The sequence below is a fragment of the Camelus ferus genome, chromosome X, assembly GCF_009834535.1.
Source record: "Camelus ferus isolate YT-003-E chromosome X, BCGSAC_Cfer_1.0, whole genome shotgun sequence".
Taxonomy (NCBI): domain Eukaryota; kingdom Metazoa; phylum Chordata; class Mammalia; order Artiodactyla; family Camelidae; genus Camelus; species Camelus ferus.
Genome location: NC_045732.1, coordinates 39,026,607 through 39,051,448, shown reverse-complemented (window position 1 = coordinate 39,051,448; position 24,842 = coordinate 39,026,607). Strand labels below are relative to the sequence as shown.

Here is a 24,842-nt window from a genome sequence, read left to right as displayed (position 1 = left end):
CCAGTCAGAAAAGACTACATAGTTAATGATTCCATTCATGTTAAATGTCTCAAGTAGACTAAGGGTGGGGATGAGAGGGGAAAGGGAGTGACTGTGTGGGGTTTCTTTTTTGAGGTGATGAAAAATTTTGTAAATGTAGATTGTAATGGTTTCAGAGCTGTGGCTATACAAAAGTCATTGAATTGTACATTTTAAGTAGGTGGGTTTTATGGGAGTTGGATTATGTCTCAAGAAAGATGCTTTTTAAAAAGTGAATTTCATCTTTAACGAGTTGGAAATCAATTCTAGACAACTTACCAGTTGCAATAACAAAAACCAGTTTGTCTTAGCCTTAGCCATAGACACTTGAGTTAATTTAGTTTCATTTAATTTCTCCTGCTGTTTTCAGTGAAATATCTCCTAGGTAGGTAACATGAGTCAGAAATGGATCATCCTTTTTATTTGACTGCTAACTAATCACATTATTTATTTGGAGCTGAATGTTTACAGGGAAAAGCACTAACCATCTTTTTTTAAAAACCCAGAAGCTTCTCTATAGCAAAGTGTAGGACCTCTCCCTTCCTATTTAGCATAGAGGGATCTTCTTTTTTCTTGACTTTTTTTTTTTTTATTATTATTATTGTTTGGCTTTCATTGAATATTTTCAAATCTCTCCCCTGTGTCCAGGGTCCCAGCTCTTGATAAAGTGCTACCACCTAAATAAAAAGGGAAGTAGGGGAGGGGCGGGGAGGATTCTAAAAACTAGTGGGTAAAATTTTGATAAACAAGCTATTTACATAGTATCAAAGTATCTCCCCACTAATTACAAAGGGAAAAACAGTAACTTTACAGTAGAGAAACCTGGCAGAAATCACATTGACCAAAGTTAACATGAATGCTGCCACAGAGTGACATGATGTTCCTCCTGATAATGATTCTCTGAGGAGGATATGGGGTCACCTCTGTGGTACTCTTTGCCAACATGCCTAGCCTGAATCTCATCATGAGGAGGTATCAGAGAGGCCCACATTAAGCAACACAACAAAATTGGCTCAGTTTTTTAAAAGGTCAAGAAATACAAAGGGTAATGAATTCTTGAGATTAAAGAATTGAAAAGCATGACAACTAAATGCAGTGTGTATTTAATCTTGGATTTGGAGAAAAGAAAGCATAAATGGACATTGATAAAATTGGAGATATTTTTGGTTATCTTAACCGGGGGTGGGGGAGGAGTTGGGCAAGGATGCTACTGGAATTTAGTAGGTATAGGGTTCTGGGATGCTGCTAGATACCCTACACTGCACAGGGCAATTCCACATTGCAAAGAATTATCCAGCCCTAAATGTCAGTAATGTGCTGTCGAGAAGCCTTGGATTAGATGATCCTGTCATATCAGTATTAATTTGATAACTGTATGTGGTTATGGAAGAGAATGTCTTTGTTATTCAGAAATATTCGTTCGCAGAATTTTCCCTAAAAAAATGACCTGCCAAGTAAACAAACCTGTATATAAACTCCTTGTTAAGAAAAAAAAAAAGTCCGTTGTTTATTCAGATACTTTAAGACTGGTGCTCTGAAAAAGAAAATTTCTACATAGTGGAATAGAATTTGATATTCTATCCAGTTTCTTGAGAAAACCTCTTGGGAAATAGTACTGCAAGTCCTGAGCCCTGATGAAATGGACTTTTGTGGGAGTAGACAATATGCTTTTAGGACTTTGGGTAGATAACAGTATATGTGGAAGTTGAAAGCAGTCAGTCATAATACATTGGGCTGCTTTTCTTCACCAAAACATCAAAAAATGTTTCTAAACATTGTAAATGTTCCACCTGTACAGCATGTTAAGATTTTGTTCAGAAAAGAAACCTCACTGTTTTTGAAGTCCTTGATTGCCTTTACTGTTTCCAAAGGGTCTCATAGGGTTAAAATTCTTTGGCATAGCACACTCATACCATAAGGTTCAGGATATGGAAATACCAGTGATTAATGCTAAAGGGAAATTACACAATTTCTTACTCCTCCATAATTTGCCTCAACTTTGGGGAAGAAATGTCAGTGATGCCTGAGTAGTTGACAGCACTTGTCAGAGCATTTGCTTTAGCTTCTGCTCTAAGTCACAAGTCATCTTGACCATTTCCAGATCATGTGGCTTTTTCCAACAAAATAAAAACAAACACTGTCCAAAGTGTTTTTAGAACTTTTAGATGCTTTTAAAGATTTTTTTGCTGTGGTCTTTCATTGTGAACACTGTGACTTTTTTCACCCATCGTATGCTGTGATGAAAGTATAACAAAAGGGTTTACTAGCTTTTTTATTAAAAAAAAATTTTTTTGAAGGAATTTCCAGATTAAGCTAGGCCTAGTGACCAATATCTATCTATGGTCATGATGAAAGGTATGTTTTCTTAAACCTGAGACGGTTTTAAACTTTGGTAACATGCCAGTGGTGATAACTGTATAATTTCATTACGTAGAATAGCATCGTTTTTACTCTAACTTCCTAGATAGAGATTAGTAATATATTTTTATAGCGATATGTTTTCCTCCACGAAGACAGATTTCAGTATAACAGGAAAGAAATGGAAGAAAAACCTTTGTTTTGGTGGATAGTTCATGTTCACAGACCACACAGATCAGTCTTAGGCTGTAATCATAAGTTACTTCATTGTGTATGAAAATTGGGTAAAGGGGTTGTATGAAGAATTATTTCCGACCACACATTTAACAGATAATCTTCTTTTGGTTATGTAAAAGAAAAGCTTCTTTTTGTTGGGAAAATAGGAGAAGGGTAGAAACCACCAATAATTGGTAAACTTCAGGTTGCCTTTTAGTGATAGAGGATTAATGACTTTTTAACTGACTTAATTTCCTTTGAAGTCAGCAGTGATGTGGGTATCCATTGTGTATAATGCATGATTTTTCTTAATTTGCAGACCATGAAGACTATGACCCACAAACTGTGAGGCTGGGAAGTAGATATAGTCATGTTCAAGAAGTCCAAGAACGGCTTAACTTCCTTAGGTTTGTTTTAAACAATTAGTGTTGTTCTTTTTAAGACAGATAAAGAATGCCAAGTTAATATGCTGTACAGCTAGGTCTTTGTTGACCCTTGCCACCTTTTATTTTCCCATATGGAAGTCACAGGACATTTTCCTGTGTGTTCATTATTAAATATTTTTAAATTACTGGCTCAGTTTTAACTTTTCTCTTTACAATATTTAAAGAGAACATACTTGAAGCTTTTATATAGACTTCTGGTCTTCGTATTTATACTGGAAATATTTATTTTTAAAGAACAGATTTCCATATTTTGACACAAACAGCTGGAAAACCATACTGCCCTTAATGATATCATAGACCCTAGGGAAATGGGGACAAAAAGAGTGCTTTGAGTTGTCTGGTGCCTTGTTTTATCCTAATAGTGGCTGATGAAGATAGTCTGGAGTCATGTGTTAATATTATTCTGATGGGGATAAAGGAAAGAGGTTTATTTCATTAAGCCAAAATTAAATGTAGCCCAAGGCTTGATTTGCTCAGTGATGTTTAGCTTTCGAGATTACACAGTTACAGATTTGAAATTGTTAAAAATTTTTTGACAAGAGGTTTCATGTGAATTCAGAAACAACATCATATAGCAAAAGAGCTTATTCAGATCATAAGTGTGCTAAGGGAAACACCCAGATTGTCAGTGCTTCAGAAAATCTATTGCCCTTATTTTGATAGACTGGGGAATTTCCTTTTGGGCTACATTAATTATAGACTTAAATTTATTGAACTGTGTGCTTACTTGGAAACATTTATATAAGCAGTTACATTAAGATTTTAACTTGAGGGAAAACTCTAGACACCAGATTTTAAGAAATTTGGCATTTGTTTAAAGTGAAGTGGTTTTGTGTATGTGTGTGTTTCGTTTTTCAACCATCTGGATGGAAGGACTTGCCTCCCCAGATTGAGAATCACTGCCATGATGAGCCATTATTATTCATGGATGTGTGCTGTATTCAGATTGCCTAGAAAAGTGGTTTTGAGCTCTTTTGATTTAATAAGAAAACCAAGATTCACATGGTTTAAACTAGGTTGTTTGAAATCTCACAGCCAGACAGTATCTAATAGCATTGCACTACTCAGCTAGATGAACCTGGCTTCGGTCTGTGCTCTTTCTTTTAGACTAGTGATTTTTTCAAACCTACCTTGGAGCCTTAGGGCTTCCGAGGACCTTCCTCCAAGATTTCTAAACAAGCAGTGGAGATCTTATCCCCATTTCTCCTTTATTTCTTCCTCTTCCCAAACTTTAGCAACTGTGCTTTTATTTTTATACATTGGCCTTCCAAATGGAATTTTTGCTTAAAGAAAGTTTTCTGCTTATGTTTTTTAAAAAACAAACGAAAGAAAGAAAACAAAAACAGCCACATTTTATCACATTGGACCTCAGTTTCCAGAGATGACAGTGTTTAGTTAGGTAGGACTAAGGTGCTAGAAGCCCTCTTTAAGCTCAGCAGTCCTAATGAAAATATTAGAGGCACTAGAGTTAGTATCTCAAAATGCTTTGAAATGGAGAGGGAACCTACTGACATTAAATACATTCACCGTACTCTGTGATTGGTTACAAGCCACCATTACATTAGCTAAAAATTAATGTGTTAAGTTTTTCAGAATAAAATGAGGTATTCTTTCTCTGTCACTCAGAGATATAGTAGACAGGGTGGGTGGATGAATGCTTAAAGAAAAAGAAAGCTAACCAAAAGACTTGTTGTAACAGAATTCACCATTATTGTCTGTCTTTAATGAGTAAACCAATAGTCTCAAAACTAAAAAGACCCTAGAAAAGATCACTGAATAATTGATAAGCATCCTGTTGAATTCTGACATAAAAAGTTCAAGTCATATGTAGGTTATTGTTTAATATGACCAAGTACTAAGTGATGAATATTAGATCAGATCATCAGCAAATATTAAAATTTAAGCAGTTTTAACTCTTTACTGTCAGTGAGTTGGTTATCTGAAAGTCATGTGGTAGAATACCTCTTTCTCCAGTGATATCATATAAGCACAATGCTAAAACTCAACCTATTAAACGTGCTTTCATAATGGCTGGTTTCAAAGACTAAATTGTTTGATAAGTTCAGGGAACAAATCTTTTATTCGGTTTTAGGTCAAATCACCTAGCAGAGTTCCTGGCACGTTGTAGGTGCTTAATTATGAGCTCATTGAATGAATTAATATCTAGTATTTTTTTTAGTAACAGATAAAAGTTGAGAAATAAGTTTTTTTAAGAAGATAAAGAATGGACATCTTTTTACCTGTAGTTAAGATATAATTGTGATAAATGGATTACTTCCCATATATGCAGATTGCCTTTCAAGATAAAAATTACATAGATCTAATCGCTAATTTTTTGTTTTTCAAGATTTTTACTGAAGGATGGCCAGCTGTGGCTATGTGCTCCTCAGGCAAAACAAATATGGAAATGCTTAGCGGAGAATGCAGTTTACCTTTGTGATCGTGAAGCCTGTTTTAAGTGGTATTCCAAGTTGATGGGGGATGAACCAGACTTGGATCCTGATATTAATAAGGACTTCTTTGAAAGCAATGTACTTCAGCTTGATCCTTCTCTATTAACTGAAAATGGAATGAAATGTTTTGAGCGATTCTTCAAAGCTGTGAATTGTCGAGAAGGAAAACTAGTAGCAAAAAGGAGAGCATATATGATGGATGATTTGGAGTTGATAGGATTAGACTACCTTTGGAGGGTAAGTGAAAAGTGGGAACTTTGTAAGCATTGTATCTGATGTAGTTTTTCAGATAGGTAAGGAATCAGTTTTACATGTGAATTGTATGTATGTATGCTGCTCTGATGCTTATCCCAGGAGGTAATGACACTTCATCTTTGTCTTATTGTGTCTTTTGTCACAGGGTTTTTTCATCTCTCTTTACTTCTTCCTCCTGCCACTGATGTTCTTTTTGTCTTGGCTTAGAATCTGTCTGTTCTAAATGTGTTTAGAAGTGCATTAAACATACAAATCTTTCATGCCTCTCCATGGAAGTTATTTTCTTCCCTTTTTTTATTCAGTGTAGATCTGTTTCAGTTTTAGCTTATTATACATTTAATACTAAAATAAATAGAGGACAGAAGAGAAGGCTTCATTTAGAAAGGATAATGAATGTATTACTTTTATCAGCTCTGTTTAAATTGTGATATTAAATACCTGAGGGAGTAAAGTGTTACCTATTTTAAGGCTAATGTTTTCACCTTTAGTATTAATATATATCTATATTTTTTATTGGGATATAATTGACATACAATGCTATATTAGTTTCAGGTATAACAATATAATGATGTGTACATATTGCAAAATGATTACCACAATAAGTCATTAAAATCTATCACCACACAATTATTTTTTTTCCTTGTGATGAGAATTTTTAAGATTTACTCTTTTAGCACTTACTCTCTTTCAAATAATGCAATATAGTGTTATTAAACTATAGTCATTATGTTGTCCATACGTCCCCAGGACTTAATTTATTTTATAGCTGGAAGTTTCTACCTTTTTGAACTCCTTCACCCATTTGGCAACCACCAATTTGTTCTCTGTATCTATGAGTTCAATTTTTTTGTTTATGTTGATTTTATTTTTTTAGATTCCACGTATAAGTGAGATCATACAGCATTCTGACTTATTTTACTTAGCGTAATGCCCTCAAGTTCCATCCATGTTTTTGTAGTATAGTATTAATATATTATTCCTATCTTTAAAAAAAATCTGACCTGTTCACAGCAATTTATATTGTTTTGGGGATAAGAAATATTTTTCTGCAAATCATAGACAAAGATTCAGTATTTGATTATTCAAACTTTTCATTTAGTAAGTGGTTTTCAACATTTTTAAACAGGAGAAACCCTTTTGAAAAATCAGAATTTACACAGTATTCCAAAATGTAAAACTAGTTGAAGTGGGAGCCTGTTTTTTCTTTTGACTTAGTCTCCCTGTGCTTCACCCCCTTCCCCTCCCAAGCCTATTATAGGGATCATCCCTAACTCTTTATCACTTCTGGAGTTATGCACATAGTTTGAAACTCACTGATATTAGATGAGTGATAAAGATCTATAGAAATGGCGTGGGTGGCCCTTTATGCTAAGATGTTTTTCATATAACCTTTTATTTCTTTTAACTAATTTGAATTCCTTCTTTAGTGTCTCACTACTTGGTTACCAAGGTATTGAATTGCAGGGTTAAATAATACTGATCAAAGCATATTTTATTCTTAGTAAAATGTTTCTTCCATTCGTAAACAAATTGCTTTATTCAAAGACTTGAGTTTTGCTTTCATTGTATTTATGGTCTGTTTTCTCACTTTAATTTTACTTGATTTACTTAATTATCAAAATCAATGTTCTTTTTAAATTATTGAATACTGTATTAAAAATAACTGAAAGTATAGTTTGAATTGAAATGCCCAACTGAAATATTTATTGAAAGTATTTACACTTGAATCTTTTTGAACCTAGGTCGTGATTCAAAGCAATGACGATATTGCCAGCAGAGCTATAGATCTGCTTAAAGAGATATACACAAACCTTGGTCCAAGGCTACAGGTCAATCAGGTGAGGACTGACATGTATTAAAACTTCCACAAGTTTGAATTCTTATGAAGAACTCTTGTTTATAAAAATTTTTTTCTTGGGGGAGGTAATTAGGTTCATTTATTTTGATGGAAGTACTGGGGATTGAACCGAGGAAGAATTTCTTTCTTTAATTCAGAATTAACTAGAAATTGTTTTTGTTTCAACTCTCGTTAAAAACATATCTAAAACATTCAGTCCATATTTCTCTTACACAAAATGCTGTATAGAAGAGTCTTATTTTGATACTTATCTTGAAGTGATTAATTTGCATATAATTATGACAAGAGATTACAGCTGAATCTCTTGATTCTAATGCCTAATCCTGAAGTTCATTTTTTGTGTATCTAATTTATACTAATTTACGTAACTTTAGCTTCTTTTGATGATACATAGTGTCTTTCATTATCAGTATAGACTCTGGTTAAATATGATCATGGTTAATTGAGATCTACATTTAAATTGTTGCCATCTTTAATTAGATTACTGTTTCATGTGTATATTTAATTTTTACTTTTGAAAACAATTTGAACTGTCTTTCTTTGGCCCATTATTTGTAGGTGGTAATCCATGAAGACTTCATTCAGTCTTGCTTTGATCGTTTAAAAGCCTCCTATGACACATTGTGTGTTTTGGATGGTGACAAAGACAGTATTAATTGTGCAAGACAGGAAGCTGTTCGAATGGTTCGAGTATTAACTGTGTTAAGGGAGTATATAAATGAATGTGACAGCGATTATCATGAGGAAAGAACAATTCTACCTATGTCAAGGTTTGTGAGTAACTGATCTACTAGTGCTACTTAATTATTTGTTATTTTCCTAGCCATTTGAGTTTTTTAAAGTGATGTATAGGAAGAAGAAGAGTTATGAAACATTTCATTTTTGCAAATATTGGTGTCTTGCCTATTAAAAACATTATTTATATCATACAGAATTTTTTGTTTCGTTTTCTAGGATCTGTCTTGTTTGTTTTCGTTTTTATGGTAGGGCATTCTCACTCATTAAGTCTAGTTTCTTTTTATTCTGGGTTTTTTTTCCCCATTGACTATATTACTTATTAAGTGTTTCCAGGGGTATTTTGCAGTTGAGGTGTTTTGGTACCATTCGTTTACACTGTTAAAGGAATAGCATAGTCAGACTGCAGAGTAATTGGAAAGAACCCCTAAAAGGTGCTTTAACAGATAGCCAGTATAGCAAGATATATTTTCAAATGGTCTACTAACATTTCTCTCTTTTCTTCCAGTTTTATTGAGATATAATTGACATAGAGCCTTTATAAGTTTAAGGTGTACAGAATAATAATTTGACTTAGTACAACTTGAAATGATTACCACAAAAAGTTTGAGCGACATCCATCATCTCATAGATACAAAAGAAAAGAAAAAGAAAATACACTCTTGTGACGAGAATGGGATGCCCCATTCCCTCCTACCCACCAAAACCACAAATCTGATCTCTTTTTCTATGAATTTGTCTGATTTTAAAGTATAATTGATCTACAACACACACACAACATAATGATCTGATATTTCTGCACATTACAAAACGATCACCATAAGTCTAGTTACCATCTATCACCCCGTGACTCATTTGTTTTGTAACTGGAAGTTTGTGCCTCTTAAAATTGCCCTCAACTAATTCACTAATCTCCTCATCTGCTAACCTTTCTCTTAAGGTCTCACCATTTAGTAAATTCAAATAGTATGTATACCTTAGAGATATTTATAGAATGAGAGCCATTAGTATTTTAAGAGTTCTCTTTCTAACCATGGAAATTATTAAAATTGCTCCTTGAATATTATTTTTATTTTTTATCTTACCTGCAAAAAGGTAATATGGTAACATAAATAGCATTTTGGGGGTGAATTTTGATATTAAGAATTTTCAGAAAAAAATGTACATCTTGAAATTTTTGTTTATATTCTCAAGATAAATTTTATCTTCCACATTTTAAAAATAGTCTTAGTTGGGCTTTTATAGCATAAAAACAAATGAAATGTTGCTTATGTCTCTGTTTTAATGTCTTGAAGCTAGACACCTATAAACCATAGGTACAAGAGTAACAACAATGGAATATGATGGTTGTGTTTTGAAAATTACTTAAAATAATTGTAGTTAAAAGGAACAGTAAATATTTTCAAGATCCTGAAAATAATGTGTCCTTAACTCACTTTCTCTTGTTTAATAAGAAAATATTCAGTTAAATTCTTAGCTTTATTTTCTTTGCAAGAAGATTTGAAAGTCTGCTGAATATGATGATGTTTTCCCCTTTTTTCCCCCCAGAGCTTTCCGTGGTAAACACCTCTCTTTTATAGTTCGATTTCCAAACCAGGGCAGACAGGTTGATGACTTGGATGTATGGTCTCATACAAATGATACAATCGGTTCAGTACGACGATGTATTCTCAATCGTATCAAAGCCAATGTAGCCCATACAAAAATTGAGCTCTTTGTTGGCGGTGAACTGATAGATCCTGCAGATGATAGAAAGTTGATTGGACAATTAAACTTAAAAGATAAATCAGTAAGTATCTATAATAATCAAACTTTTCAAGAAAATCAAACCTGGGACTTTGATTTTTAGTAGTCAACATTTCATTCAATAAATGTTAACCTAGGATCTGTTATGTGTGAGGGTCTGTATTAGGTGTTTGAATTATAACACTAAATAATACAGGCATTATGGTACCTACAGTACAGTAGAGGAAAAGTTTTCTAGACACAAAACTATTTAAATGATTGTGTTGAGCAACACATATTTCTAAAAGTGTAGCATGTAGGTTTTTGTTTTTGTTGATAGGTCACTACTTCTGTTTTGTGTATTTTTCATTGTCTTTGATGCTAAAATAATATATCATTTTCAGCTGATTACAGCCAAACTTACACAAATAAGTTCCAACATGCCTTCAAGTCCTGATAGCTCTTCTGATTCTTCAACTGGATCTCCTGGAAACCATGGTAATCATTACAGTGATGGTCCCAATCCAGAGGTGGAAAGCTGTTTGCCCGGAGTGGTGAGTAGATAGTTTTGAGTTACTATATGGAAGGCATTAGGCTAGATTCTTTGAGAGTAAAGTACACAGAATAGTTCTTTTTTCTTGAGCTTATAATTTATTGTAGCAAAATATCAAATAACTGTACAGTTAACCATTAACTTCAGAATGGATCCCCTCTGAGAGGTGATTGTAACTTGGTTGAAATTTAAAGCCACATTTCTGTGTATAGTGTTATATTTACATAAAACTAGCCTATTATACAATTTAATTATAACTTTTTAATATGTTGATAAAAATGCCACTGTATTTTGTATTTGTGCCACAAAAATGAATTCTTCAGAACTGTTTCTGTAGGTAAATATTACAGTCTTTTTCAGATTGTGAGTAACATACCTTATTTCTAAAGAAACATTGATTACTCCCTTCCCTGCCCTCTCCTTCCATCTCTCCCCACAAGAATTTTAATGGCTACAATAATATTAGCCACTCCAGTGTCAGAAGGATTGGCTCCTTACAACAGTTGGATCGGGAATTTTAACTATTAGTGGGCATGGCAGCCATTTGTATATACAGAGTCTAACTTGTATGTGTGAGAAGAATAGTTTAACAAAATAGTGAAAAGGCTGTCACACAGAAATTACTGGAGGTGGCTTGGATAATATATTCAGTCTGCATCATGAAAGATTTGTAAAGGTCAGAAGATGGGGAAGGCAAACCATTTTAGGGTAGAAATGACAAAAGCAAAAGTGTGGAAATTAACAAACATTTATTTGGGAGTTTTTCTTTTGGGGTGGTGTAATATACAGGTGAATATTTTGTGTGTTCTGTATTCTAGATAATGTCGCTGCATCCCAGATACATCTCTTTCCTTTGGCAAGTTGCAGACTTGGGTAGCAGCCTAAATATGCCACCTCTTAGAGATGGAGCAAGAGTACTTATGAAACTTATGCCACCAGGTAAGAATTTTCTTTTTAAATAATGTTGATAAAGTACATGTTGGACAGTAACAGGGTATGTTAGCAAAATCTGTTCCTAGATGGAAAGTGATAGGAGTTGGCAAACTATATAAGCTCACAGGCCAAATCTAGCCCACTGCCTGTTTTTGTACGGCCCAAGAACTAAGGATGGTTTTTATATTTTTAAGTTGCTGAAGGAAAAATCAGAAGAATAATATTTTGTGACTTAACGAAAATTATATGAAATTTAAATTTTGGTGTCCATAAACAAAGTTTTATTGGTGTACAAGCCATACTGGTTCATTTACGTACTATCAATGGCTTCTTTTGTCTTAGCACAGCAGTAGTTGTGGCAGAGACAATAAGGCTTGCAAAGCCTTAAATATTGACTATCTGGGTCTTTACAGAAAGAGTTTACTGACCCCTGGACTGTGTTTTGGGTTATATGTCATCTGTAGCATTGTTCCTTTTTTTAAAAAAAAAATTAGGTTTGTTTATTTTTAACAGTTTATAATTTATTTTTAACACACATGCTATGCATTCACTCTACCACTGAGCTATACCTCCCCTTAAGCATTGTTCCTTTTTTATTCCTGGGAAACAGCTACTTTCAATTTGTAGCTTTTATTCTTACCATCTGTAAATAATACCTCATACAACTGTTTATGTCAGTTTTAGATACCTACTGGTTTTCTGTTGTGTAAATGAAAATTTATCTTACTCCCACATCCTTTGAACTTTTTCTTAAATTCATATTCAGCATTTAGTTTTTCCAGAGTACGTGAAAAGTATTTTGCTGGATTAATGACAACTTTTTTTTTTAGAACTTAATATTTCCCCCTTTTCATTTTCTTGATTTTCTATATACCTATCGCTGATTCTTCCCACATATTCTCTAATAACCTCTCAAAATAATTTTCTGTAATTATGTGTATTGTATAATCTTGGCTCCCCTGTTGTCCTGGAACTTTTCTCCTGCCTCCTCTCTTCTGGTTGTTTACTACACAGCTACCATTTTTGGGCTTCTTTCTTCAACTTTCCTATGGCAGATCCCTATTCACTGGCTCCCACATCTCAAGCCTTTCTTGAGCTGCCATCTCATTTTGCTGAAGCACACCCTCCTGCATTTATTTCAGAAAGAGTACATAGGAGGTAGTTTTGGTTTTTGTTTTTGAAACATTACTTACCTGAATGGTTAACCCTCACATTTGATGAGTAGTTTGGGTATAGAATTGTAGGTAGAAAATTTACTCTTATCTAGTTGGTAACATTGGTATGAAGACCAAAGTGCTCCTGAGTTCTGTTCCTTTGCTTTTGATCTTTCTTTCTGGAAGTTTTGGTTTTATCACTGTGTTTTGAAATTTGATGATGAGATAGATGCCTTTGAGCAGTCTGTTTTGTGATGGGTATTCAGTGGGCCTGGAGATTCCTAATTTGTGGGAGTTTTGTGTTCTTTGCTAATTTTTTTCCCAGTGTTTTGCTTTTTGTGGGTCTTTGAAATGCCTGGCTGTGGTGTTGAATCTACTAAATCTGATTTTATCTTTTCCTTTTCCTTTCTCTCATTAATTTTACTCCAGCTTTGGGGTGATACCTTTAACTTTTTCCAGCTCTTCTATTTACTTTTTGCCCCCCGGATATTCTACTGTTAAATTTTGAAGATCTTCCTCCAAGTGATCCTTTTCCATAAGATTTTGTTTTTCCTTGAACACACATTTCAGTGTTTCTGCTCTAATATATGTGTTTTCCTCTAAAACCTAACAGTCTACAAAATTATGCACTAAAAATAACAGAGCTTGTGGAAGAAGAGAGACTTGGACTGGATCATTCAATCCTATACAACTTAAAAAAAATTTTTTTTTGTTTTAAAATTTTATTTGGAAACTTTTACAGCCTTACAGAAAAGTTGGAAGTACAATTCAAGGACTTAAAGGACCATTTGAGAGTAATTTGCTGGTCTGATGTCTCATCATCCTTAAATACTTCATTGTGTATTTCCAACAAACAAGCATGCTGGCATTCTACTATAATCTAGAGCTTTGCCTTCTGCTATATAAATTATATGTTACCGCTATTTATTCGTGGATTTTTATTTTATCCATTGGGTTATAGCCATTATAATCATTAGTTATTTTGATGCTCAGTTGTTCCTGGTATGGTCAGTGGATGGACCCACTGTTTTTTGTTTTTTGTTTTTTTTACATGAATCCAGTGCCTTTTTATACAGCTTCATCATCTTTTGAATAGTTTTTACTTTCTGGCACAAGGTATTTAAAATTTATCTAGAACTTTCTTTATTCCAACCTTAGAATCAGGCATTTCTCCTTTTAGTGAAAGGATATTTAGAACCAGAATCTGAGGGCTAAATTGTGGTCATTGCTACTGGGATGTCCTTGTTTTCCAGGCCTTTTCATTGGACTGAGGAAGTAACACACACACACACACACACACACACCCGCGTCCCCGCGTCCCCGCGTCCCCCCCCCCCCCGTATCAAAAAAACAAACATGAGTTTATACTGGTACTAATCCATCTTCTTAGTCTTTCTGTATTTCATAGTTCTGTCTGATCTCTACATTAGTGAGAAATCTGCTTCTGAAGCTCGTCAGTCTGTTGGGGAGGAAGGTGGGAAAGAAATTTGCTTCTTGTGCAGATTTCAGCCACTCTGCTTTCAGATCTTTAATTCATCTATACCTTCTCAAATATATTTTGTTTTCATATCCTTAGCCTTTCTAGGATTTCTTGGGATGCTTATTTATAGGTACTGTTCCCCTTTTCTCTTACCCCATGAAAAGCACTTCTTGATTCAGCTCAGCCAGATATTTTCTATCCCCCCTACACCTTCAGTAATTTACTGGCATCTCTGATGTTCCTTTAACTCCTGTTTCTTTATCCTTTCAAGTTTTTTAATATTAATTCTCCTTTTAATGAGATTTGTTGATGCATTGCTGATAAATGCAATTCAGTAATTGGCCCAGGTAATTCTTAAAACTGTAATGTATTTACATTATCTCCTTTCTCTAAAGTAGACGCCATGTTGATCTTTCGCATCTTGCTTTCTGATTCATATGATACGGAACCAGTTCAGATATTAATTAGATTCTTAAATTAGGCTTTTCTTAATGATTTGACTTTAATATAATCCATATCCTTTATCTGTATTGTTTGGAATTTGTGTTGTTTTATTTACTAGTATCTGAGTAACAATTGTAGTTGTTTATGTATGCAAATTATAGTTTCACAACATATTTGAAAACAAACCCATCTCAGCATCCCTGATCTTGTGATTTGAGCATAATGCCACCAGGTGGCGAGAGGGAGCTCCTGCCTGGCAGCTCAAGCAGGAAATTTGAGAGTGCTTTTATCCTATTTTGTATAATCAAAGTATAAATTTGATACTAAATTTGAAATACCCAGCTTTGAAAATACCGGTAATGATTGTATGATAGTAGACAAATCATAGGCTTTGGACTCAGATGGGCTTGAGTTCAAATCCTGCTCCTTCAGGTTGCTACTCCATGGCTTTAGAATAAGTTTTCTTAGTTTCTCAGAGCTTCCTAATGTGTAAAACTGGGCTAATAATAACTATTTAATAGAATTACAGGGATTAAATGGGGTGATGTATGGAAAACCCCTAGCCTAGTGACTGGTATTTAATCAGTACCCAACAAATGTTAACCTACTCGCTATGGTTACTACGTATGTGTGCCCGTGCCTGCACACACTCTTCTTTAAGAAAGGAAGCAGGGGCTCTAAGAAGAGGAAGTAGTTATAAATTCTGTTTCTAACATTTGGGTAATTATTTAGTGTTTGTGCACGCATGCACTTATTTTAAAAAGAGGGAAAAACAAGACGGAATTAGTAGCTTTTTTGTAGTCATTGACTTTACCTCTATTCTGAATCTTTGCCTGAAGTCAAGTGCCTTCATTATGATTTGCTGTTAAACTTAGAACTTCTACAGTCATCTCTGTAGGTAATGTAATCTCTTGTAACCTAAACTGTGCTCAGGGGCTCCTGTGACCTTTATCTACATGCATCAGGAAAACAGGTTCTTGCTTGGTACAGAGAAGTTAAAATGTATATTGCTTTACCAAGCCGAATGAGTTGCTTTTCTTCTTCAGACATTCCTTTTTCCTAGGATTTTGGTCTTACTAGTATCTTAAAATACGCCAAAATCTATTAAAAGCACTTGACACTTGTTAACTCATTTAAACTTCACAACATCCCTATGAGGGGATTATTATAGAATTTTTATTTGTATTTTAAAGATGGGGAAACTGAGGCACAGAGACATTAACTTACTTTTGACCAGGGACACACAAGTTAAATGGCAGTTCTGGGATAATACGTGCATTTGGGCTCCAAGGTTTGTACCGTTAACCTGTGTGTTATTGCGCATCCTTTTCTATACTTTTTAATAGTACATTGCTATAATCATATAATTGATTAGGCTTAAGTGTCTTTTCAGAGAAGACTAGAAAGAAGTAAACTAAAATCTTAACTGTATCTGGATGATAGGATTATGAGCAGTTTAAATTTTTCTCTGTTTTCCATATTTTGTTAAATGAGTATGTTTATAATCAGAGACCTAAGATCATTTAGGTTCCTGAATGCTAAAGCTAGAATGGCCACTAAGATGATTTTGTTCAGATCTCTCAAATGAATAAGCTATAATCCAACAACGATAAATTACTTAAAAGTCAGTGCTTCCTTTTCTTAGACCTCTTGTTTCTTTTCTCCTATTTTGCCTCCATTCTTTACTTAGAATATTTTTAAACTAAGTAAGATATTCTCAGATAGCACATATGAATTGGTTTCTTTTTAGAGAGTAATTTGGTGATATATTTCAGAAGTCTTAGACCTTGCTGTTCCTTCTGCTTGCAGGATTATTTCCTGATGAAGTACTGCAAAGATTTAGCTGCTAGGATCTTTAATGTTGGGGGGAAAATTAGAGGAAAACCTAAACACCCACTGTTAAAGAGATTAAACTTAAATACTGGTAAAGTGACATGTTATTTTAATTGTTAATTAAAAATGATATGGGAGAGGGTGTAGCTCAGTGGTAGAGTGCATGCTTAACATACATGAGGTCCTGGATTCAATCCCCAGTACCTCTGTATAAAAATTAAAAAGAAAAAAAGAAAGAAACCTAATTTACCCCTCCCCTCCACAGAAAAAGAAAAAATTCAGAAAAATGATATAGGGGATGAATATTTAATGACATGAGGAGATATTCACAAATGTTTCATTATTAAAACTTAATATTTCATTTAGTTATATGTCACTGTCCGTTCAGAATAGGGAGTACCAACAATTTTAACACAAATTGAAGATTTTTTGGTAAGATATTTCCAGGCCTGTAAAAATTAGCTTGCCCTGTGGATTGAGTGCCCCTGAGGAAACACAGCTGTTACCCAGATTTGGGTGATGGTGGTGATTAACGTGTTAAGGAAATTACAGTAATTTCCAGTTATCTTTATTCCCCCAAAAAAAAAGTTTTCTTGAAAACATCTTACTTTTTAAAAAAAATTTTTAAGTGATATTTTAATCATCTGGCATTTACCTCAGAAATAATTTATTGAAATACTTTTTGAAGGTGATTAACTATTAAGTTTGAGTGGTAGCTAATGATAGGATTTGTTTTTTTTTTTAATCTTTTCACTGTGATTTAAATGAAATTCATCTTTTAATATTATGATCAAAAAAATCAAAGCTGCAGTTCCTCCCCCCCCCCCTTTTTTTTTGGTTAGCTTTTTAAGATTGTTTCTAAGGGTACCACTAAGCTGCTTTCAGTATAACAAACCAGTTAGTGCATAGTGTCATGGAGGCCAACAATAGAGAAGTTAGAAGGAAGAGCTTGTCATGTTTTCTGTTTTGTTATTTTCAATAAGAACATCTTCCTTTTGAAGTGTATTTTTTTGGTCTCCAGTGCCTGAGGAGGACATGTCGATTTGAAGTCTGAGTAAGAGGCGACTGCTTCCTTTGTGTTTGGGTTGACTGATTAAAGAGCCCTGGTTGATGGTGACCTTTTTTTTAAATCAATCCAGATCTGGTTATATCTTGTGAAGTTTGAGCCTATAACTCAACTGAATTTATTGTTACTCCATACTAAAGTAGTCTTCAGAATATCAAAAGTGAAATACTATGACCACATGAATTATGTTTTGTTTTGGACTCTTTTTTTCTTACAGATAGCACAACAATAGAAAAATTAAGAGCTATTTGTTTGGACCATGCCAAACTTGGAGAAAGCAGCCTTAGTCCATCTCTTGACTCGCTTTTCTTTGGTCCTTCAGCCTCACAAGTGCTATACCTGACAGAGGTTGGTTTTTACTTTCTGAATTTATTTCATGCTCTTCAGATTTGACCTTTTAAATGGTAATGTAAATAACACCGGTAAAATTGTAATGAAATATTTTTGAATTTCAAAATACAGGAAAATTTTAAATCATTGATGGTAAGGAAAATAGAAGTTATCTTTTAAAAACCATTGATACAGTTCTTCTTCTTTTTTCCAGGTAGTCTATGCCTTGTTAATGCCTGCTGGTGCACCTCTGGCTGATGATTCTTCAGATTTTCAATTTCACTTCTTAAAAAGTGGTGGCCTACCCCTTGTCCTGAGTATGCTAACCAGAAACAACTTTCTGCCAAATGCAGATATGGAAACTCGAAGGGGTGCCTACCTCAATGCTCTTAAAATAGCGAAGCTGTTGCTTACTGCCATTGGCTACGGCCATGTTCGAGCTGTGGCAGAAGCTTGTCAGCCAGGTGTAGAAGGCGTGAATCCTATGGCATCGGTAATACAGACTTTTAAAAAGACTCTATATAATAATAATAATAGATGGTGGTTTTTAAAGTTAAACTTCTTAGCAACTTAGCAAAAGTATAGAGTTTAAAGTTAATTCAGAATGTTCCTTTCCAGTTGTCCTTCATTTTAGAGGTTTCCTTCTATTAAAAGTACAAATGCTTTTCACTGACTGTACTCTGATAGGACAGTTCTTCCCTGCTCCCTTAAATCCTGTTTGACTTTCAATTATTATTTATATGTTTATTTTTTTTGTTGACTAATAATTGATTTACAATGTTAGTTTTCAGGTATGCAACATAGTGATTTGATATTTTGTAGATTATACTCCATATAAACTTACTATAAAATACTGTCTGTATCTTACATCCTTATAACATTTATTTTATACCTACTGGTACAAACAAACCTCTTAATTCCTTTCACTTATCTTAACCCTCCCCCACCTCTATCCTTTCCTGGTAACCACTAGTTGTCTGTTTCTGTTTAGTTATATTTGTTTGTTTTATTTTTTTAAATTCCACATATACATGAAAATGTACAGTATTTGTCTTTCTCGGTCTGACTTATTTCATTAAGCATGATACCCTCAATGTCCATCCCTGTAGTCACAAATGGCAGCTTTCATTCTTTTCATGGCTGTGTAATATTTCATTGTGTGTGTGTATATATACATATACACACCACGTTTTCTTTATCTGTTGATGGATACTTAAGTTTCTTCCATATCTTGGCTATTGTAAATGATGCTGCTGTGAACATTGGGGTTTATATATTTCTTTTCAAGTTAGTGTTTTCACTTTCTTTAGATTTATACTCAGGACTGGAATTGCTGGATCAATGTTTGCCGATGACATGATACTATATATAGAAAACCCTAAAGACTCCACCAAAAAAAACTATTAGAACTAATAAGTGAATTTAGTAAAGTTGCAGAATACAAGATTAATATACAGAAATCTGTTGCATTTTGTATACTAATAATGAACAGAGAAATCAAGAAAGCAATCATAACAAAAAAATAAAATACCTAGTAATAAATTTAACCAAGGAAGTGAAAGACCTATTTGAAAACAATAAGATGTTGATAAAGGAAGTTGGAATACAAAGAAATAGAAAGATGTCCATGTTCATGAATTGAAAGAGTTAATACTGTTAAAACGTTCATACCTACCCAAAGCAATCTACAGATTTAATACAATCCCTATCAAAATATCTCTGACATTTCTTCATGGAACTAGAACAAATAATCCTAAAATTGTATGGAACCACAAAAACCCCACATAGACTTTAGTTTATTTTAAACCTTATAAAAACTCCATAGGAATCATCTGGGCCCAAATCTAGCAGATATATTGACATAGGTGGTAATAAAAAAAAGATGTACAATTAACTATTGAACATTATGGGTTTGAACTACATGGGTCCACTTACACACAGGCTTTTCAATAAATACTACAGTACTACACAATCCTCGGTTGTATGGAATCACAGATACTCAAGGCCAACTGTAAAGTTACATGCAGATTTTTGACTGCACAGAGGGTCTTATCTAATCCCCCCATGCTGTTTGGGCGTTAGCTGTAATTGATTTAGCCTATTGCCAGACTCCACACTTTGACAGGCTTAACCTCCAGTTCTGAGCTTATTTTGACTGTCTTTGCTTTGGTGGTATACTTGATCCATTAGATTCTCAAGACATGCTGGAATTTAGTGCCTATTAATGAGAGATCAAAGTATGCATTTGAGTTCCTTTTTATGCATTGTAAGTGATGGTTTACTAAGTTACCAACAGAAGATAAAAGCGTTAGGAATAGAAGCTTTTCTTTTTTAGAAACAGTTTAGGTCTTAGGGAGACTAGAATATTGATTAGATATGTGATATTATAATAATCATATAATTGTGGTAATAGCATTTAGAATTGTTTTAAGTGTGATGATACTGGGATTATGTTTAAAAGGACATAAATAATTTTTAAATAACTATTGAAATATTTACAGATGAAATTTTATGGTAGCTAAGATATGATTCAAAATAATCCTAGGGAGGGGATGGAAAGTGAGGGGGAGTGGTTAGACAAAATAATTCTGGTCCTTTGTTCATAATTGTTGAAGCTAAGCAATGGGTACATGTGAGTTTATAATACTATTCTCTCCACTTTCATATATGTTAGAAATTTTCACTAAAAAGGATAAAGGAAAAAATAGCCTAAGTCTTAAATTGTTTTGTATTGAAGGTACCATGCTTGTTAGGATATATATATATATATATATATATAGTGTTCTTGTTAAGATAAAAACAGATTCTTATCATTATCCCTGACATGGGTGCTTCATGAAGTACACAGGAAACAACTACATGCTTCCCACTTTTAATTTTCTCTATTTATTCAGAAAATGTGCAGCTGCAGATACAAAGGTACATGATAGCCTCTAATTTCAAGGAGCTCACAGTGGGAGCTAAAGGCAATAACAGACTTGTTTTAAAAATACTGTTGTAGAAATATTTACAATATAGGGAACAGTAGTTAGAATTTGAAAGGCAGTCAAAATTGTGTGACTAATAACTATTTAAAAGTAATCTTCTTTATGGACTTAAAAACTTGGTTATAATATTAAATGAAACACTGGTACATTTTATACATTAGTACTTTTATTCTGTTAGTGATATTCCTTAATTTTTCTCCTTTTCTAAGAAAGATTGGATGACCAGGGTGAATGGGAGCAGGGTCTGCCCAGGGGCATGCATGTTGGAGTACTTCACTGAGTTTCTAATTAGGGTTAGAACCAGTCAGTTCAGTTTATCATTTACCTCTACAAGTTAGGCTGAACCCACATGTAGAGACTCGTTTAACTGATTTAGAATGAGGGTTTGCAGAGGGATATGTGGCACTTGCCTGCAGAAGAAAAAGAAGAGGCCCACATTGTTGGCAATGTGAAGAGCTTTTTATGTAAGTTACCACAGGTTATATAGTGTATACACAGAAGAGGTCATCCTGAGGGAGTGGTGATAAATGAAGAACAAACAATTTGATCTGGTTATGTACATGGTATTCAAGTAAAATGTTTTATCTTTTTTCAGGTCAACCAAGTTACTCATGATCAAGCAGTGGTGCTACAAAGTGCCCTTCAGAGCATTCCTAATCCCTCATCTGAATGCATGCTTAGAAATGTGTCAATTCGTCTTGCTCAGCAAATATCTGATGAGGTAAGTATTAAACTTTTAAAGGTCTTAAATTCTGAAAGGTTCGTTTCTTTCACTTTGACCCTCTGTTAATGTAGAAACAACCCTTATCACAATTTGGAGCTTAATCTTCCTAGGCCCACCCACTTTAATCACAGTCTAGATAAAGTTCCTTTAACTTGAATTCTGTCTAATGTTAATATTAGTACCTTCTGGTTTAATCACCTTTATGCACAATGAATAGCATCCTTTTAAAGTATATAGTTTAGTGAATTTTGACAAATACATACATGTGTCAAACCTGTACCACGGACAAGACACAAAACATGTCCATCACTCTTTTCCATATGCCCCTTTACAGTCTGTTCTTCCCTCTATCCCTGGCCTCAGATAACCATTAATCTTTTGTCACTATATAGTTTTCACTTTTTAGAATTTTATATAAATGGAATCATACACTGTTGTTTTATGTCTGGCTGCTTTTACTCAGAATAATGATTTTGAGAATTATCCTTTTTGTTTCTGAGTAATATCCCATTATGAATATTCCACATTGTATTTATCCATATACTTGGTGAAGGACATTTGAATTGTTTCTCTTTTGGCTGTGAATAAAGCTGCTGTGAACATTCTGTACAAGTGTTTGTATGGGCATAGAGTTTTTCTCTTGGGTAAAAAACTAGGAGCGGAATGATTAGATCACATTTGTAGTCTTTTTAAGATTCTTCTGAAAGTAGTACAGGGCCAGATAATAACTTGGAAAGCATACTTTGTGGTGTTGCTGTTAAGCAAAGTAATGGGATAAAGGCTACTTGGGAGCCTCAAGACACTGGTACTACTTCATAGCCATTCCTGTGTCCTTTCAGAGAGAAACATTTTTGCTTTTCTAGTGATTATTTCACTCTGCTACTCTTACCAACAGTTTTATTTACTCATTATCTTGTAGGCTTCAAGATATATGCCTGATATTTGTGTAATTAGAGCTATACAAAAAATTATCTGGGCATCAGGATGTGGGGCATTACAGCTAGTGTTTAGCCCAAATGAAGAAATCACTAAAATTTATGAGAAGGTAAGAATTACCACAGAAATTTATTCTTTTAAAATAAATGTTGTTTAATTGTACATAAGGCTGAATTACATCTGTCATCTTTAAAAGTCAAATCACATATATCTTAGTGGTTAAAAATTAACTGGTAGCTATAGTTAAGATGAGTATACAGTAATATTTTACTTTGAAAATAGTTAATTAGTTAATTCAGAATCATGCCATGAGTCTGCTTTTTCTTAATATGCAACTGTCCTTTTCTACTTGTCACTGGGATCAGATATAATTGTTTCATACTGAATTTGCTTTCTCCCATTCTCTATTCTTTCATCATCTTTCTGTCCTATGTAAATTTTGGTTTAGGTAGCTGTCAGTTGTAGTATCATGGTATTTGAGTATTTTTGACTCTCTTAAAGCAGTCAAAAAATAGAATGTCAGCCAGTTAAGTGTCATCATTGATCTATTAGATTAATCAAATTACCTACAGAAGAGGGGCTATGTTTGACTCTGATTTTGTTATGTCCCTACCCCTGATAGCTGCTGCTAAATAAATTAAGTTATAGGAGCTTCCCTTTTATGGCCAACATAACCCTGATTTGCCTAGTATATATGCTGGTGTCCTGTAGTATGTCTGGTATAGTGCTGGGTTCAGCTAATATTTTAATGCCTATTCTTTTTCAGACATGTACTGTAACTGTTACTTATTGATAAATTCAGGTTAGAATTTATTAGCTACTTACCCAGGTATATTTTAGGTTATAAAATCTTCAAACCCTTCATTGAATAATCATCTGAGATGATTGCTTTCAAATAAAATGACACTATATAGGTAAGGTACATAATGGAACTGATGAGAAGTAGATACTCTGACTGCAGTGCCAGAGTGATTCTTGAGGAAGGAATAATTGTTGGTGTGGAATTATACAATTCAGAAGGTCTCTAGGAGCCTGAGGGACAAAGAAGCTGGTGGTATCCTCAGTGTGCCCCTTTAGCCCTTCTTGGGATGTAGCAAAATAATAGAATTAGATTTCATCATCTATTAATAGTCATTTCCATACTCTTCCAAAGGAGCCTCAAGAGTTACAGGTAAAAAGGCTGAGGCCAAGTGGTCTAAGTGAGTAGGTAATGTTTTCAGGACAAACCTAAAGTTGTGTGAGATTTTTTTCTTTATGTACCTCTGGGTGATTTTTCCCTGACTATATTTTTACAGACCAATGCAGGCTGTGATCCAGACTTGGAAGATGAACAGGTTTGCTGTGAAGCATTGGAAGTGATGACGTTATGTTTTGCCTTGATTCCGACAGCCTTAGATGCTCTTAGTAAAGAAAAGGCTTGGCAGACGTTCATTATTGACTTACTGTTGCACTGTCACAGCAAGTAAGTGTGTTTTTTAATTGTAAGAAATTTGATCTTACTTTTGTAAGCAGAAATGAGTTCATTTATGCTGGCAAATTTTATCCCAGGAATCAAATATTTATTGTCACCATAGCACATTAATGTTTAGAAAATTTTTAACTATGTTTTGCCTAGGCCTGAATTTGGTTTTAGTCTCTGCAGAATGCCAACATTAATTCTCAAAATTAATTTTTCTCTAATTCCAGAATTTAGTTTCACCTAAGAGGTATGTATTTTAGCCCATTTTAAAAATCTAGTTTACAAGATTTAAGTTAAATAGGACATATTAGCTTCCTGTCTTCAATACCTAGAAGCTTAAGTGGTTTTTTTGGTGAAGTTTTTAAGTCAGTATGAAATTCACAAGGCATGATGATGGTTAAGAACTTTTGCATTTTACACTGAGAATGAAAACCACCTATGAAGTCCTCATTTTTCATTTCAGAAGCATTTAATCAATGATATTAATCTTGTTTCGGGCTTGTTTTTGTGCAAGTCAATCAAATTTGTAGAAAATGTTCATTTCTATCCTCTTACGTCAATCTGATTTTGACCTTTAATAAGGTAACTTTTTAAACTCAAGCTCTAATTAGTGTCACTGTTGTATGTAATTAACCTATCTTACATGCATGTTATGAAAAAACAGAAAATGTTCTCTTTGTTTATTCTGCCACATGCCATTCAACAATGACAGAAATCACTGATGAAAAGTTAGCGTAGGGAGGGTGAGGTATAGTTCAGCAGTAGAGCGCATGCTAAGGTTCAAAGCCCAGTACATCCAAAAAAAAAAAAGTGTAGGGAACCTCACCAAAAAAAAAAGGTTAGTGTAAAGTCACAGTAAGCAATTTGCCGAAATGAAAC

The 24,842-nt window shown here is 33.9% G+C and overlaps 1 protein-coding gene across 2 annotated transcripts in view; it reads left to right on the top strand.

The window, feature by feature from the left end:
* Positions 1–24,842, top strand: part of USP9X (ubiquitin specific peptidase 9 X-linked) — a 119,956-nt gene that overhangs the window by 59,813 nt on the left and 35,301 nt on the right. For both annotated transcript variants that reach the window (XM_032475572.1, XM_032475571.1), the window contains exons 15-26: positions 2,912–2,999; positions 5,386–5,728; positions 7,489–7,584; positions 8,163–8,374; positions 9,888–10,128; positions 10,469–10,618; positions 11,436–11,556; positions 17,745–17,875; positions 18,072–18,350; positions 21,440–21,565; positions 22,488–22,613; positions 23,800–23,966. In XM_032475572.1, coding sequence (XP_032331463.1) covers positions 2,912–2,999; positions 5,386–5,728; positions 7,489–7,584; positions 8,163–8,374; positions 9,888–10,128; positions 10,469–10,618; positions 11,436–11,556; positions 17,745–17,875; positions 18,072–18,350; positions 21,440–21,565; positions 22,488–22,613; positions 23,800–23,966 — 2,080 coding nt within the window. The remainder of the gene's footprint in view (positions 1–2,911; positions 3,000–5,385; positions 5,729–7,488; positions 7,585–8,162; positions 8,375–9,887; positions 10,129–10,468; positions 10,619–11,435; positions 11,557–17,744; positions 17,876–18,071; positions 18,351–21,439; positions 21,566–22,487; positions 22,614–23,799; positions 23,967–24,842) is intronic.